Source organism: Dromiciops gliroides, chromosome 5 (genome assembly GCF_019393635.1).
Source record: "Dromiciops gliroides isolate mDroGli1 chromosome 5, mDroGli1.pri, whole genome shotgun sequence".
Taxonomy (NCBI): domain Eukaryota; kingdom Metazoa; phylum Chordata; class Mammalia; order Microbiotheria; family Microbiotheriidae; genus Dromiciops; species Dromiciops gliroides.
Window position 1 is genome coordinate 154,863,604 of NC_057865.1, and position 18,238 is coordinate 154,881,841.

Genomic DNA, 18,238 nt, shown 5'->3' on the forward strand with positions numbered 1-18,238 from the left:
AGTGATTTACAATGCTTTAAATAAGACCCTGCAACAGTCCAATTCCAAAGCTTCATAAAGGAATCAACATCAATCTGGACTATCACTATTTCCTATGTAGTTTTAAGAGAGGTAAGAAACTGTCATAATGAGTAAGTCAAAAGTACCTGCAAACCTTGGCAAGTTTAATCTCAATCTCATATCAATTGAAGAAACACAGCAGAAAGATATAATTCTTGTTTGATATATGAATACATTTTAAAATGGAAAAGAATGGTGGAAGTATATTAAAAGTATCAGCACGAAAAACAGTAAATGGTAAAGAGAAAATGGCTTTGCAAAAAGCTTAGCATAAAACCCATTTATGTTAGATCACCCCAAAAATATTTAGGGATGAAACTAGAAAGAATGTAATGAATATTTACATATATTTTCACACATACACATATGACTGTGAAACCAAGACACTCAAACTCTATAATCTCAGTCCTCAATGAGTTGCTCTAGAAAGTGCATATAGTACTAAAGGAAACAAAAATCGCAGAACCAAACTAGAGGTCTGTCTTTGAGGTGATTCAATTTTGAAAAAGTGGAGTAATTAATAGTCAAGATATCTCAAAGGAGGGAAAGTACCAAAGGACCAGAGTAAGTTACCTTTACAACAACAACAACAACAAAGGATTGAGAGGACATTTATAACTACAGACTGATATGCATAATTTCTCATTTCAACAAAATTTTATGAGAATGATATATAAAATATGATGAACATAAAGAAAAAAGAGAAGAAAAGGTTTCACAGGTTATATCCTGTAAACAGATGATATCTTCACATATAATTGAAAGTTGCAAAAAATATTATTCCACTTAGTTTATTGTTAGCAATTAAAAAGCATTTAATTCAATAGAGTAAAATGCAACCTTAAAGGCTCTCTTCAAACTAGATATTTTCCAAGTAAATATTAGGATCATACACAAATTTCTTATAAATTAAATAATTGAGATAACTTAAAGTATATTTTCATTACTAATATTAAGTGAGCCACAAAAGGAGACATGGTTATCAAGGTATCTGTGACTGTCATAGAGATTGGTGGAAAATGCAAATAAAACACATTTCTCTAAAGATAGTGAATTTCTCCAAAAGCTCTTGATTACAGATAGTATTATGCTTGTTTTATCAAACTCGAGGAAGCTACAACCCCTAAACAAGATAACTACACTTAGGTAGGTATTATTAGTTTGGGCCTAATAATACACACAAAACTAAAAGAATGTCAATTGTTTAGACTATGAAATGCAACTGAATGGAGAGTCCATTGAGGTGAACAATATTCAGTCCATGTACCTTAACGAAAAACTGCAGATGAACAGTGAGTTGTTATCAGAATTGAACAAGAAGAAAATTGAGATTGATTACATTTAGAAAATAATGTAGCATTTCCAATTAGACCAAGGTGCCACCTTAATCAAAAGCCCATCTTTTAAACACCAAGAATATTCTAGCTTTTCTATATACCTGCAAATCATGGAACAGCACACTCTCCAAAGAATCAAAATTTGGGGTCACCCAAGAGACAATGAAAAGATATGGGACATAAATAGGCTGAGGTATGTAGATTACTGGCATGCAAGTAATAGTGGGAAATACCCACTCAAAAGAGATATATGACTGGAAATGGAGGTGTTTCAGATCATGTAATGAGAATGAGGGATAAAAAGTGAAAAACATGTTGCTATAATGAGGGGAAAAAAACAAGCAAACACCAAAAACTAAGGGAAAGCCCTTAGTAATTGGATCAGTTCTCTATGAAGTATTTATGAGATGTTATAAACAAGATTTGCATAGGATGAAAAGGCTTGTCTAGTTTGTTGTCTGCACCACTGCAGGAAGTTCCTATTTCAATGAGATACTAGTACCACTGAAATGTCTAAACAAAATAAATAAGCAGTCACTTACTTGATAATTCTGGCATGCCTCCATCAGATACTCTTACAAAAAGAGTATGTTTAAATTGCATCCCAGCAAAAACAAAATTATCATAATTCAGCTGATTAGGTCCAATCTGTAGGTAGGAAAAGTTAAATCTACAATTATTTTTTCTGCTCCTGAAGTGAGCTTTATTATGATTGCAAAAATAATCATTAACACAATTAGAAGAATCAATTTTTTAAAGAAATGTCTCAACTTCAAGGATTTCTGTGATGACATACTAGGATATGTCTTATAAGGATACAAGGATAGACATCCTGGGAGGGGTAATCTCTCTTTTAGTCCACCTGTATCACATGTTCTGGAGAGTTGAAGAAGCAATATAGAATAAAAGAAGACAGGAGAGATGTCACACCTAGCAGCGGAAGGATGAGAAAATTGAGAGCAAGTTCTTGTATAGAAATAGTACAACCTAGATACAGCAACAGGAGATGAGAGACTTAAAGCAGATCCACAAACTATATCTCTTCTGGACAAACAGTACAGAGAAGCACTAGGACACATTATAAGAACATAAGATGTCTGCCCCAAGTGACAGAGCTGATGAGAGAGAATCACCTGGAAGAGACCTAAAAATCAAAAAAGAAGACAATGGTTAGTTATGAGGAGGAGCAAACTATGACCTTGTCCTTTTCTGGGCTCTTTGGTACTCTTCTACAATCTTAAAACAATTAAGAACTGATAATTATAATAATTGTCTTTATTTTTTTTAAATTTCTCATTTCCTAGGGTCAGCAACTTGTTTAATTAAGTGAGTTCAAAGTATCTTAACTACCTGCAGTTTCTTTTCATCTCATCCCTTAATCTGTTGTTAATTTGGAATTTTTCTCCCATCAATGTTCTGGACAAATATGAGGAATACAAAGAACTCTAGACAGACTTTTATGAAATAATGTCTAATGAAAGAAGATAAAAGAGTAAAATGGAATGGGCCCAGATTTATGACTATGTGAGGAGATGTGATTGAGAATGAATGGACTGAATACTGATTGGAACTTGGAGTGTCTCAGAAAAGTATAATGATGCTTTATGTATCAAAATTAACTGATTTAAATTTAATCTGTTATTAATGAAGCTTAATTGTTTATATTTTTGTTCAGTGCTGTTCTAACAAAACATTCCTATTTTTAAAATTCCTAGGGAAAAGATTCTTTTTTTAACTCATTTTGCATTTATAATAATGCAGTACAACTATTTTTCTAGATAAGATAGAAGAGGAATTTCTGGGAAAGAAAGGAAATTAAGAAAGAACCAAGTGTCCAAGAAGGAAGTATTAGAAATTGAACTTAAATAGCGCCATGGGAACTTACAATGCATATTGGTGATGAACCTTTCTCTGGGGTCTCTACATGCTATTTACCTTGACACTTTACAAAATCTCTCTCAATGTTTATCTTTCCCTTTCTTTCTCTTCACACTAAAGCTAGTTGGCAAACCCAGGAAAGTGTAATAGCCAAAGGTTAAATTTGCTTTTAAGTAAGTAACTATTGCAAGACTGTGTATTATTTTATTTTTATAAGACAATTAACAAATACCTAGAGATCTATCTCTTAGAAATAGTTAAACCATGGAGTTGGAAATACCTAAGGGACATTAGATATGATCTATCCCAACCCTCTCATGTTAAATTTAAAGCCTAGAGCCTAGGAAAGGGAAAAGAGTTGTTTGTGATCATGCAGCTAGTTAGTAGCAGATTTGGAGCTTGGATCTTCTTGAGTCATGTCCATTCTACTGAACCACCCTACCCCTCTACCTTAACACAGGAAAAGAGCATTCATATAGAAATGTCTCTGAGCTTTCACAAACTCAATTTTATTTCGTATCTATGAAGTATTATCTTTAATACATAAGAGGTGAACAAATAATGAAGTCACAATTTAGTCCAATCAAAAACCTCTAAATGTTTTTTGGTATGAAAGCTATTCCTAGGGGGCAGCTAGGTGGCGCAGTGGATAAAGCACCGGCCCTGGATTCAGAAGGACCTGAGTTCAAATTAGACCTCAGACACTTGACACTTACTAGCTGTGTGACCCTGGGCAAGTCACTTAACCCTCACTGCCTTGCAAAAATTAAAAAAAAAATTAAAATTAAAAAGCTATTCCTAGAGGTGTAGTATCTGAGGAGCCTCCAAACTCTGGGGAATGTTGGAGGGAGGATGACAACAAAGAAGTAGCAAAGATAACCTGGAAATAAGTTCTAATGTGCTAGTATCTTTATGACCTTTCCCTATCTTCAACCATGCTGAGCTCTATGTCTATACTATTTTCAAATTGTGAGGAAACTAGAAATATTTCACAGTGCCTCTGAATTAACTGAATGCTTCAAATTATTTAGAGTTGGGTTCAGAATTTTGTTTGTGGTCACTTTTATATAAAAGGCAGACAAATGACCTGCTATTCACAGAGCCCTATCACATATTTGGTGTCTTGAAAAAGCATGATATAGTGGAAGAATCAGAGTTTAGAAGCAGAGGATATAGGATTGAATTTTATGTCTTCTTTTTACTACAAGTGTAATGTGATTTGGACAAATCACTTCTACTCAGTTTCTTTATCTGTAAAAATGGAGGGTTAGATTAAATGTCCTTTGATGTCCCTTCCAGCTCAAAATATACAAAGGTATGATACTACTCTTAATTCTACTAAAGATACAATCCTGTGAGGCAAGTAGTTCAAGTACCAATATTACCATTTTATTGATAAGCACATTACTATTTCAGTGATGTAGTCACAAATTTTATGAGGTGAGTCTGACTACATTTCTTGAGGGAGGAGAAAAATTAGGAGTCAAGGTGAGAGACAGGGAGAACCTGAAATTGAATGGTTTCATTGGGAGTGAAAAAGGAAAGGGATGTGAAAGATTGTGTAAAAGTTGAACAGATAGGCGTTGGCAAATGAACTGATTGGGGGAATGAGAAAAGGTAGAGAATGACCTGAGTAGAATTGAATTTAATACACTTAAATGAGTCATGTTAACAAAGTCATGACACTTTCTATTTATTATGTTATTGAATGTAATTCTATGTTGTTGGTCATCCTTTGTTTTTGAAGAAGACCAATGACATCACAATATTGAGGATTAGTGATGTCTTCACTTAGGCGTGAATTGGATTTCAATGAGGCAATTGCACAAAATCAGCCTCACTCTTTCTTCCAGAGTCCTTGAAGTCCAGTGGCAAGACAAAAGACAGGATGATTGCCAGTGGCCTGGCATGTAGTGGATGCCCTGGACATCTTCAGCGTCTGACCAAGCTCTAAGCACTCCACAGTGCTTCTTCCAGCCACCTTCATGGCTGTCGGAATGAATTGTTCTTGTCCACCTATTCTGCAGGCACAAGTCTTCACCATGATGAGAGTAGGCATACCCTTATATCACCAATGAGTTTAAAACCAGTTAGCTACCCTCAATCTGTTTTAGCCTGCCTGCTGAGATGATTTTACTGGGATAGGGTCACTATGCACGCTAAAGTTTCTTGGAGCCACAAGTGAGAGTGGGGGACAGGTGGGCACCAAAGGTGCCTGAAAGGGCTCAGTGAGCCCTCTTACCAGAAGTCCTAGTCCTCCCTGAACACCCCATATGCCCTATATAATAGCATATACCCCTATAATATGTTTATCAAATAGCTTGTTATATTACATTAAATTCTCACTGCCAAAAATTTTAACATTCATTGCTGATGATCAGTGTAATAACATTTTGTGAATTAATTCTTTTCCAAATAAAAAGTAGTAATTCGTTAGAGAACAATTTGTTCTAATTTTGTTCCAATGATTTAAAAATACATTCCAACATTAATACCAGAATATCTCTTGGTGATTTAAGGTTCATTTGAAAATATGAGAACATATTCTGCTATTATCTATTTAAACTACTGAACTTTATTAGAAATTTTATAATAATAAAAATACAACTTATTTTTAATCTAAGGGAAATCTCTGTGCCATTATTAGGGAGTAAGTTTAAAATACTTACTTTTATTTCATTATTAGTGAGAGTAAATGTTTCATTTGAAAATTTGTCCATGATCAAGTGATAAGTGATGTTGTTATTGGGATCTGTTCCATCCTTATCAGTACAAATTAAGGACACTAAGTGAGTTTCAAGTGGAATATTTTCAGGAAGTTGAATTCTACATAAGGCAAAATGTATAAAGAAATATGTTATTAGTATGACAACCTGCATTCCTTCAGGTGAAAAAATTATATTCATAAATATTATTTGAAACAATATATTCACATTTTAACTGTTTTAGTTCCCTCCCCGCTACACTAAGGAATTTTCCTTTAAGAAAAACTCTTGTGCTGATGCCTCATCATGGCATTACTATGACCCTGTCCTCTCAAAAAATATGCTAGCAAAGCACAATCTCTGGCAGATTCTAACAACATGCAAAAGCTTTAGGTCTAGATCTAAGAATTGATCATGTCCACTAACCAAAAAACAGTATGCTGAATGTGGATATTTTGCTCATCATTAGCAGTTTGTAACATTAAGTGATAAACTAATTAGCTGGGAAGCAGATTCAAAATTGGTGACCCATGAAATTTTAGTGCTCATTGGGATTTTTTCTAAAAGTAGTCATTGTCTAGTTCTATAAATGTATAATTTCAAAATTGCCCTCTTTTTTGTAATGGAAAGAATGATGAAATGTAAGGAAACAACCCTAGCTAACACTATCTTTCTATCTCTGTTTATCGGTCTTTCTATCTGACATTCAAGGCACTCTAAAATGATGCTTCTTTACTTTTCCATTCCACTGGGCTCCAAGTAACAAGGAAACAAAGCAGTAACATTCTCTGGAAATATAGGAGGGAAGCAAAGGAAGGACTTTTCTCCCATGACTTGAAGAATATGATGTTTGAACTTTTGCTTTTCTTTCCCACCCCCATTCTCCACTTCATCCTTAAACATTGTGGAAGATTTTAATTTTTATTCCAACTTACTCATAATGGTCCTGAGTACACTGTGGTGGGTTGTCGTTCACATCCTGTAAAATGACAGTTAAAGTTCCAGTGGTGGAATGTACCCGATCATCGTCATAAGCTCTGATTTTTAATATCCAAGAATGAGGAATGTCAGGATTTTCATAATCCAATGGTTGTGAAATTGTGATCACTCCAGATTCTAAAAGAAAGACAAAAAAGATCAAGAAATACAAAAAAGTAAGGATATTGTGTGATTCCATAGACCCTTGTATACAAGGATTGATATAATAGCCTATCTCAAATACACAAGGTTTTTATTTGATAGATATTTTCCTTTAGTACAATGATGAAATATTAAATATAATATTTTAATACATTTGCATCATTAAGTGAACTCTTAAAAGCTATCTTGATAAATATTATGATCCAATTTTATTCTAGATATTTTGGAGAATGTTCATACAAGTAATATTTTTCTTTTCTTTTCTTTGGTGAGGCAATTAGGGTTAAATGACTTGTCCAGGGTCACACATTAAGTGTCTGAGGCCAGATTTGAACTCAGGTCCTTCTGAATCCGGGGCCAGTGCTCTATCCACTGTGCCACCTAGCTGCCCCTATTTTCTTTTTTAGATTATCAAAGTCTTAAATGAAAGTTATCCTGTTTCCTACAAACGAAAAGATTATATATCTTCTGGCCCATTAACTATTCATAAACAGGACTAGATTACAATTTATCTTAAAATATCTTCCCTTCTCCTATATCCAGAAATCATTGAATCAGGTTTAGTGCCTCTTTGAGCCTCAGAATCCATTTAGGCCAAACAAAGCTTTGCATTGTAAAGATGATGAAACTATGGCAGAGTTTTAAAGTGTTTTGTCCAGAGGCAACAGGTAGAAAAGGACCGAGCCAGAACTCATTGAAACCCACTGACTCCAATAGAAAGAGCCTTTTCCACTGCACAAGGTTATTCTCTTTTCCATTTAGCTGCTTTCTCAGCCATAATAAATGTCTTACAACTCTCTGACTTTGTCTCAGTATCTCTGTATCTGCATCTATCTCTCTCATTTCCTGACAACTCTTAGAACTTCCTAGATAATTTTTAAAAAGCACAGAATTGCCATTTATTTGAATAAATTGTAAGCACAACATTATTTGGACATACTGTTCATATATTTGTTATAATGATATTATTTAATTTACATTTCTATTGATGAGAAAGAAGAGAGAAAGTGGGGAGGGAAGGGGAGGGAGGTAGGAAGGGAGGTAAGAAAAGGGAGAGAGTAAAAGAGAAGGGAAGAAAGGGGAAGGGGAAGGGGGAAGGAAAAGAGGGAAAGAGAGAAGGAGTGTGAGACAGACAAACAAAATCTGTGCTTTGTCTTTGGAATCATACAACCATTAATAATTGTTGCTTCTACTTCTCTCTGCCAAGGTGAGCCATGGAAACTTCTAGATTCTTGCTCTTGCTTATATGTGTTGGTCAGTCAAAGCTCTCTTTACACAGAGTTTAACATATGGAAATTCAAGACAGCTGCTATATGGATTCAAGAATGTAAAGGAAGCAGAGATTCTGGGACAATTGTTTCCCACCTCATAAACCCATGTTAATTGTATGTTTTTAGGAGCCTTTCCAAACCCCATGGAGAGAATCTGACTAGTTTTGTGTAGAATAATGACCAATACCTTTCTTAATTTATTTGATAGAAATATGGACAAAATGAATATGTTTGACCTACCATCATTTATGGAAAACTCTTTAAAAGTTCCCACAAATTCATAGTGAATGGAGTCTCCTATGTCTCTATCAGTTGCAGTTAATTTGATTAGTTCTTTTCCCAGGGGTAGACTTTCATAAATATGTATAGGCTCATCTGGTAGATATCTATAAAACAAAAGTATTTTTATCATTCAAAATAAACAAAAAATTATTTTATTTGTTGGACAACAGATTTTAAATTTGAGCATTTAAATTGTTTAGTTAAATTGTATAACTCTTCCTTCCTTTCCATTTTCACTCTCATTTAGTCACGTTTTTTTTTTTTTAAATAAAACAGAAAACAAGAACAACAAAAAGGATCTGCATTCTAATTTTGCCTCTGAAAATGACCAGCTGTGTGGGCTAAACCATGTTAAGTAAGTTGGTCTGACTTCACCCATGAATAAAAATGGACAATGCTATTTTTAACCTAGAAGATACTTTGTTTTGTATATTACCTTTAACATTTTAAAGATAATAATAATGCAACACACTTTTATTTACATTATTCTATGCAAGTGGGGGTCTGAGGGTGGGGGTAGAAATGTTAGAATTGAAATACTTCGTTTCTTCCAAAGCTTACGCAAAGACTGGAATCTCGTCATTAACATTCTGGATGTTTACAGTGATGGTGCCAGTGCATGACTCCAGAGACATGTTTCCTCTGCTTCTGGCAGCAATCACTATCTGGAAACGCTAAAACAAATAAAAGAAGACAGTGCATTTCTACTCCCTGAAATGTGCAAATTAAATTTACTTCGCATTTAAAAGAATGTTTAGAAACCTAATTTGAAGATAGTTGGAGACAACAGCGTAGTCCAGAACAACTACTTAATTTTTTTTTTTAGTCTTTTCATGGAGAATTTGAAATTAAGATGCCTTCATAGCTCCAGATTCTTGTGGTTTATGCTGCCTCAGAAATGTGATAAAAATATAAAAATGTTGATGACATTTTTAAGTTTAGAAAAATTGATGATTGAATTCATGATGCCAAATACAAAGAACAATAACTTATCAAAATTGGTGTAAGTATGTTTGAAAAGTGAGCTTAATAATTATAGGTACTATGATGCAATAAACATTTGTAGAATTTTATTTGATGGTAAATTAAATTGATTTTACAACTGAAAGTTAATTTCAGATAACAATATTGGAATGATGAGTATTAACTGTACATTCATTCAAGAACAAACATTTATGGAGCACCTTCTATTCATTCAATAATCATATATTAAGCACCTATTGTGTGCTACATTATGCTAGGAAAGATTCAACTTCTATAAAAGCCAAAGCTTCCTTTCCTCATGGAGTTTATGGTGGAAAAAGGAAGATAAACCTTATATTAACCAACAAACATTTTTCAATGTAAGGAATGCACTGAAATTGGCATTAGAAGATGGAGAAATTAAAAAAAAAAAGGCCTCTGCCCTTGTGGAGTCCATAATCATAGTAACAGACCTGCCAATCTAACATATACCAACATTGTCCATTTTTGTTGCTTTGCTTAGGATATATAAATTTAAATCTAACAATTTAGCAAAGAAAAAAAACGGAAAATATCCTAATATATCAAATATTTCTGCACTGAAAAAAATACAGTATGTCTAACCTAAAAAATGTACTATGATTACTGATATTTTTGTTAAATATATATATGGCTATTATGACATTGATAAAAGGAGGGCTAATGAGCATAACTGTAGATCATTTTTATACTGACAATGCTATAGTGAACTACTTAATGATCAAATGTTTGAAAAAATGCATTCTTTTATTCAACCAATACTGAGTAGTATATGCTAATTTATAGTTCTTGTTATTTGTTAAAATGAAAAATAAAATGGATAGTGGTCCAAATAAAGAAAAAAACCTACAAATCTGTTAAAAAAATAATGCTGGAAGATTTCCCCTTGTTTAATATGTTTTTACTAGCTTGTCTGACAAATAATTCAATAGGCTGTGTATATAAAGAAACTGTTACTAGGCTTATTTACTCTTTCAAGCCTGTATGAAAGAAATTATTCTGCAAGCATGGACTACATCAAACAAATAAGAAATGACAAAATACGATGAGGTATAATTTGGAAAATCTAGCTGAAATCTGATTTGACCAACATACTACTGGTAAATATAAGTTGTAAGCAGTTAAAAGACAGATACAAACTTCCTAGGCATTGAATCAGAGAAAGAAAGAAGTCTCCCAAAGTGTGATCAATGGAACACTGAACACATCTGTGTTATATGAAAAGGCGTTCCATGAAAAATATTGATGCTAATCATATTCTAAGATATCAAATGTGGTTACATGTGAAAATATATATGATGCAAAACAACTTTATTTTGCTCAAAATGTTGCTAATTTCCTCCCTCTAGTTAGAACTGTCCCATAATGTGACCCCAAATCATGCATTTATAAGTTCCATCAACATTTTTTAAGCCTCAGTGAATTCTGTAACCAAATTAATTTGAGAAACTCTGGCCCAGGAGATGATTTACAAAGAAATTGGAACTTAAAATTTGACAATCAATTTTTTAAAAAAATTACTTTCCTAGCTATCCTCTCTCACCTCATTCTTACTAGAAAAAAAAACAATTTTAAGTATGTATACTGATTTAAGAACTACCATTTCTCAACAAAGTCATTCACTACAGGGAGCAGTTTACCTCTTGCTTAAAAATTTAATAGACCAAGGTCCACTAAAACATACCCATCAGTTCAGGCCTTTTGGGGGTGTGGGGGGAGTTGAAGTTACATGTGTAGTTAAGGAACACTTTGGGCTCAATGATGGTGGCCATCTTTTCCTGGTCTCCAACAGTCCCAAAACTTAATATGGTAACCATGAGGGTATAGAGGTACAGACTCTAAAAAGAAAATCATAACAAAACCCAACCTATCCCAAATCCATAACCACAATGGGAAATTTTGGGGATGTGGCACCAAATAATTCTGCTAGTCAGAATTCTGCATTTCCTCCCCTTTTTCAAAACTCAAGCATTTTAACTTAAAAATAAAGTATTACATTATATTCATATGACACCTTAACATTACAGAGACAAGTTATTGTATTTGATTCTCAGACCAAGCTTCTGGCAATGTAAAAAGTGTTGAACTTGGCCCAAGTTTGAATCCAATCTATGGCACTTGTTAACTCTGACACTGAGTAAGACACCCAGCCTCTATGGGTCTCAGTTTTCTCATCTATAGAGTGACAATATAATCTCTTAAGGTTGTTACAGTTCTAGATCTATGAGCCTATGATCCCCATTTTACAGTTAGGGAAACTGAGGGCTAAAGAAGTTCTATAATGTACCCAAAGTCAGTCCCCAAAAAAGTGGATTTAGGACTTCAATCCGGGTATTCTAAGTTCCAGTCAAGAACATTTTCCTTTAAACCATGTGATGCACATACTCACACACACACACACACACACACACACACACACACAAGTTATACAGTAGAACATAAATGGATATAATTATTTTGTGAAAAGGATATTGGGAAAAGTTCAATATAACTTGTGATTAAATGATCTCCCTAAAGAAGTAACAGCATCCCTATTATTTTGGATATTCAAAATTAAAATGGACCAAGAGGCAATGGATAAACTGCATGATTTATTATGTTTTTCTGATCCTCTGTACTTCATTCTTCCCTCCAAACATTCACTAATTTAAATTTGATCAGGGATTTAGAAACTTAGGCCAGATCTCTATGGTAAACCAAAGCCAAGGGTTGAATCAATTCTCCTGATAATTCAATAAAATAAAATATATAATTCCATTTAATTACTCAGATCTATTTTTTCATGACTATGGAGACACACACAAAAAACCCTGAAATCATATGTTAATGAAATCTAGTAAATAAACATTAAGAATGTTATTTTGTACTTGCCAACAAAATAACAACAATAGTAATAATGGTCTTGGTATTAACTGAGTTTCTGAATGAGAGGGAGAAAGGAAGAAAAAGAAAATAAGAGAGACAGAGACAGAGAAAGAGATAGAAAAAGAGAAACAGGGATAGAGGCAAAGATACAGAGACAAAGAGACAGAGAGTGATAAAGACAGATCAAGAGAAAATAAACATTCTAACCTTGCATTCAGGAAGATCTAATTCTCTTAACTTTCTCTGACACAATATATCACTACCACCCAGCCATATAACTTCTTATTGTTACAGACAACTCTTTAATTCTATAAATTATATGTTACTAATCTCAAATTGTGGAGTGAGTTGCTATACAGGGGCTTTTCCACACTAATGAAATTGCAGATGTAGACCCTGCACATATACAAATAAATGCATAAATACATAGACATATATGCATACACTGTAAATATAGATATAAAATATATACATATATGCATATATATGTATAAACAAAACACATATATGTAAGTACATCCTATATGTATATTATATGAACCCTATGAACTTTTAAAATATTTATTTTTATTGTCAATTGAAACATCACTTTATAATTGTTGGAGAGAAAGTATCCATAAAGAAAATTATGTTGGATTATAGTAGTGAGGGGGGAACCTCTCAAAAAGCATATAAACATAAAAACATGAGTAAAATTTTCAGATTTCCCTTGGGGGAATTTTTTTCCTTCCATTCTCACCTTAAGATTTGTTTCATAGTCCAGATGAGGTTCAACAGTTTTGGAAAGAATGCCATTTGTAGAATCCAAAGCAAAGTAATCAGTGGCATTAACTGTAGAACTTAATATAGAAAACTAGAAAAACAAATGGTTAATATTTCAGCAAAAAAGCATGTTTTGAGTCCTAACATTGTTGAAAGAAACTTATTTGGCAAGACTTAAGCAGAAATTAATTTTGTGAAGACAGGTCCCATAAAGCAAAGCAGAGCCTTCATTCAATTCCAAACTTCAAAAACAATCCATACATTCTTTCAAACCCTTAGTTGTATGTTCCACAATATCTCTTATTCTCAGTATTATAGCTTTTTAGTAAATAATTACTGTTTGTTGAATTACTAATTGGAATCTTAATGCTGAATTTTTAAGACTGTGATAATAAAGAAAGCCATTTCCTACTTCCCTACTCAAGTAATCACCACACAAGGGAAAAGCACTGTGTTATTTGGAAGAAAACACCTGATTTTAGCTCCATGTCAATTGTCTGCACGTCCAAAAGAAACTACAGCTTTGGACAAACATACTGTTTTTGTGGGCATCAGCAGCATCCTTCAACCCATAGCTATCATTCTGTGATTAAAACTAACTCTTTTAAAGGTGCAGTTGCCTGACTAAAAAGAATCGTGTAATAATAGGAAGAAGAAGAAGAAGAAGAAGAAGAAGAAGAAGAAGAAGTTTGATTCTATAGACCAAGGTTAATATTTCTAAAATAAGAATTATTCTTATATTAAGTTTTTAGCAACACTCCTAATGACATGCATAATAAAATAATTACTTTCAATTTATTTCCAAACTTTTTGAGAGCAAATTGACTTATGCTGGATTATCTTTCATTGGACAGCTAAACTGGTTACTTTATGATAAAATTGAATTAGAATTTTTTTAAAAGACTGGCTTTCCTCTTTCTTTTTCTGTTGTTAAAGTTTTGTTTTCTTTTTTTCTTCCTTTGTGTGTGATTTGGGGAGGGGGGGGTGTGGAGAGCCCTCATGGGTTACTAGATAAGTCTTCCAAGGTAGGCAAGCTAAGGAAGTATCTGAATATCTTCACTGCCAAGCCAGATTTCACAGGGGGAAGGGGTGTGTGTGTGGCTAGGATAGCTGGATATACAGAGCAATGCTTCATTATAATCAATTCGCCATGTGCAAATGCTCTACTTATAGACTCAGTTCTCTAGAGAGCTGTACTTTAAGCTTCAGCTTTAAATCACTTAGGGACTTAGAAGAGACAAACTAAAATACTCAAATAGATTCATGATTTCATCGGTGTGGGTACTGCCTCCTCTGGGAAAAAGTGCAACTACTCCATTCCTTCTCATTAAGTATGATTCTTGTCTGTCCATGTTTTTCTTTCAATCTTCTATAAAGAATCTACTCAATGTATTTTAAGTTTGGGGTTTATGTTTTCATATTTTATGGATATCAGTGCTATACATAGGTTATTCATCTATTGTCCTTAATTGTCCTCTTACAGTTTGTCTACCAACCTTTCCATAATATATATGTGTGTGTGTGTGTGTATGCATATATACATATATACACATATATATGTGTGTATGTATGTATACATATATGTGTGTATACATACACACACACACACACACACACACATATATATATATATATATTTGCCTTGGTGATGTTCACAATACTGCAGATGACAACAGGGTCAGGGGAAGGTTGTGCCCAGATTCAAAAAAGACTTGGGTTTAAATGTCTTTTGTGTCACTTGCTAGCTCTGTGACCTTTGTCACTTCACTACTTAATATTCCTAAGTTCATTTTCCCCACCTGTAAAATGGAACTCTCAAGCTTGTAGAAATGATCAGTTTAGGCAATGCACATACATCACTTTATAAATCTTGATATACTATATAAATGTCCAATACTATTTTTTCTACACATAACATAGTTGGTTATATGCCATAAACTTCTTGGTACCACTATTCATCATTCTTTTTGGTCACTTGTATTTTAAATTCTTTGCCCATGATTTATGGCCATAAACTACCTCTAGGAGGATATTGGTGTTAAAAAAAAAGATTAGTATTTCAAGAAAGAGCAAGAAACTTGAATAATAGAAAACATTAGCAGTTTCCTTAAAGTAATCTAACTTGATTTGCTTTCTATTCATTTCAGGGCCCAACTCATTCTCCATTTGTACTATTACTCCAATGAATATGTCTTGATACACTAATTCAAAGGGCTACTCTTTCAATAGAACATTATAAATTTGGAAATATGCATTTTTACATAATTTTTAAAATTTCAGTGTGGATTGCTAAATATTTCTTAAGAAATAACGGTGGGAGGGGGGCAGCTAGGTGGTGCAGTGTATAAAGCACTGGCCCTGGATTCAGGAGGACCTGAGTTCAAATCTTTATTCAGATACTTGACACGTACTAGCTGTGTGACCCTGGGCAAGTCACTTAACCCCCATTGCCCCCCAACCAAAAAAAAGACATACGGTACCTTCCAAAGTGGCATTGTAGCACTAGATATAGCACCATGGCATTCATTAAGATGTGTATATGGAGAAACTTGTCATTAATAGAGAATATTTCTGTTTTGATTGTGTTTAACATATCTTCCATAATATTTATAAATCCACTTAAGTGAAGCTTATCTTATAACATGTTTGATGCTAAATTCAAGTAGGTGATACAGTAAAAAAAAAAAAGATTTCTATAGTTGGCATTTGTCATAGAATCATTTATGTTCTTAACAATTTGGGAAAATAATTACTTTGGGAAGAGTTTTTAGGTAGCATTATGTTTTAATATATCAAATTATTTTGAAAACGAATGTAAAAAGGCAGAATAATCTCATAGTAATTCTGTACATTTCCTAATTCTATGACTCTGAAGATTTAGCTGACTAGAAAATCACCTATAAAAGCCTGCTTGTTTCATTCTCATGTTTTATTGGATATTCATAATTCCTGCATATATCATTCTTATAAAAAATCTGCATTGTGAGAATATAAAATAAAATGATCTGTAGTTGCAGATGTCTTCTCAAGTGCCTGGGGGCGGTGGGAGGGTTAAAGTACTACTTTATATTAGATTCTATTGGAATTTTGCTCTATTTGAGGAAATTTTAATTTTTACTGATATCTTTTTTACATTACGTTAGTTCATGAATATATCCCTTCCTCATCCTACCCTATTAGTTATTCCTTATTAAAACAAACTAATTTTAAAAAGCAATAGAAAAGAAGTTCAGCAAAATTATAGTATACAGAATGTTCCACAGGTACAGTCCCTGACCTTTGCAAAGAAGAAAATAGTGAATTTTCTTTTTTCTTCCTCAGGGACAAGTTCATTCATTATAACTTTGTTGCATTTCTTTTCTTTGCTTTCTTCTTTCCTTCCTTCCTTCCTTCCTTCCTTCCTTCCTTCCTTCCTTCATCCCTCCCTCCCTTCCTTCCTTCCATACTTCCTTGTGAGGTAATATGAGTCACTATCTTCTATTAGCTTTCTTCATAATGGATTGCAAATGACCTTGTTTTCCAAATTCATAGACTTGCTTGCCATAAATCTGTACTTGACAAGAAGATCAAATGTTTGGGTCAGTGGTTTTTTGGCATTTTCTATTCTCAGTGTGACAATTGTTTTTCATTACTTACACTTATCAAAAGAGTAGTGATCAATGTCAACATTTTTTTTCTTTCATTCATGTCTTAATTTTCAAGATTAACAGATGATTTAAGCAGGCTGGGTTGGAGCAGTTATAACTGCAATGTATTCTCATCTTTACATTCCATTTACTGTGAAATAGATTTCAATGTTTCATTAACCAATGGATAATCTGAATTCACATGTAGAGGTAATTCTCAAATTATTCCAAAATCAGTCATCACTAATCCTGTGTTTATAAAATATAGTCTTTGTTTTCATTTTTGCTGTGATGTCATGACCAGTAATCATAGACAGCAAGGTATCCTTCAAAGATAATATAGTTTCATTTCTTGTAGTCATACAAGAATATTTGTATTAAAAATATGGGACTTTTTTCATGGAGAAATTTCAAGTCATTAAAAAAAAAACTTCACAATTGCCAAAGACAAGCTCACTTCCTGTTCATTTATTTTTGTATGGATATACATATATGTGATATCTGCCTAAAATTATTTTTCAATACTAAGAAGAAAGGAATTGTATGTTTTTACACCCAGACAGAAAAACAGACACATATAAATAGTCTATAATATACTATAAAATAATTATGAAAGAGAAGAAAGGATACCATCAAAGAAATGCATAAGTAAAAATGAAGGTGGACTGGTCATGTGGTAAAAGTGAAGAATAACCAGTAGACAGCCCATGGACTCCACTGGTGTACTTGTAATTTCAAGATAATAATGGGAGGTCCTAGTATGTTGGGAGAAACCTTTGTAGTCAAATTATATTGGGAAGTGTACAAGAGTGAAACAGAGTGGGATGGATGGGTCACAATCCAGATAATTAGAAGGGAAAATATACATTGATGAGATGAGATCAGAGATATCTATCCAAAAACAAGACCTATGGGTCAACTTCCTGGTGATGATGTAATCCATACTTCACTGAACCACTCCTCAAATGGCAAATATGAGTTCATCAACAGGAATGCAGTGACAAATAATTGCCAATTGATTGCTGCAGTAGAAGCTCATAGTAACTGAAATAGCTAGGGATTTGATTTTTTATTCTATGGAGACTTTACATGAAATAATATGAAATGTGTTATACTATGTCTTAGTATAATAATATGTTTTATCATGTACCACATAATCTAAGAGATTAGATAATTTTTATTACTATAATTAGAATATAGACCATTCTTACTCTATAAAACCATGGAAAAATCTAAAGTGATTAAATTGTTCTATATTTTATTCCTCTAACCCTTGCTAATCTGTAGCTATGTTGTCATCCCTTCTTGAT

At 33.2% G+C, this 18,238-nt stretch overlaps 1 protein-coding gene across 1 annotated transcript in view; it reads right to left on the reverse strand.

The window, feature by feature from the left end:
- Window positions 1-18,238, reverse strand: part of LOC122728842 (cadherin-related family member 3-like) — a 136,339-nt gene that overhangs the window by 73,895 nt on the left and 44,206 nt on the right. Inside the window, exons 11-15 of the mRNA XM_043967588.1 lie at window positions 9,235-9,347; window positions 8,632-8,777; window positions 6,916-7,096; window positions 5,945-6,101; window positions 1,940-2,045 (exon numbers count right to left, since the gene is read on the reverse strand). Coding sequence (XP_043823523.1) covers window positions 1,940-2,045; window positions 5,945-6,101; window positions 6,916-7,096; window positions 8,632-8,777; window positions 9,235-9,347 — 703 coding nt within the window. The remainder of the gene's footprint in view (window positions 1-1,939; window positions 2,046-5,944; window positions 6,102-6,915; window positions 7,097-8,631; window positions 8,778-9,234; window positions 9,348-18,238) is intronic.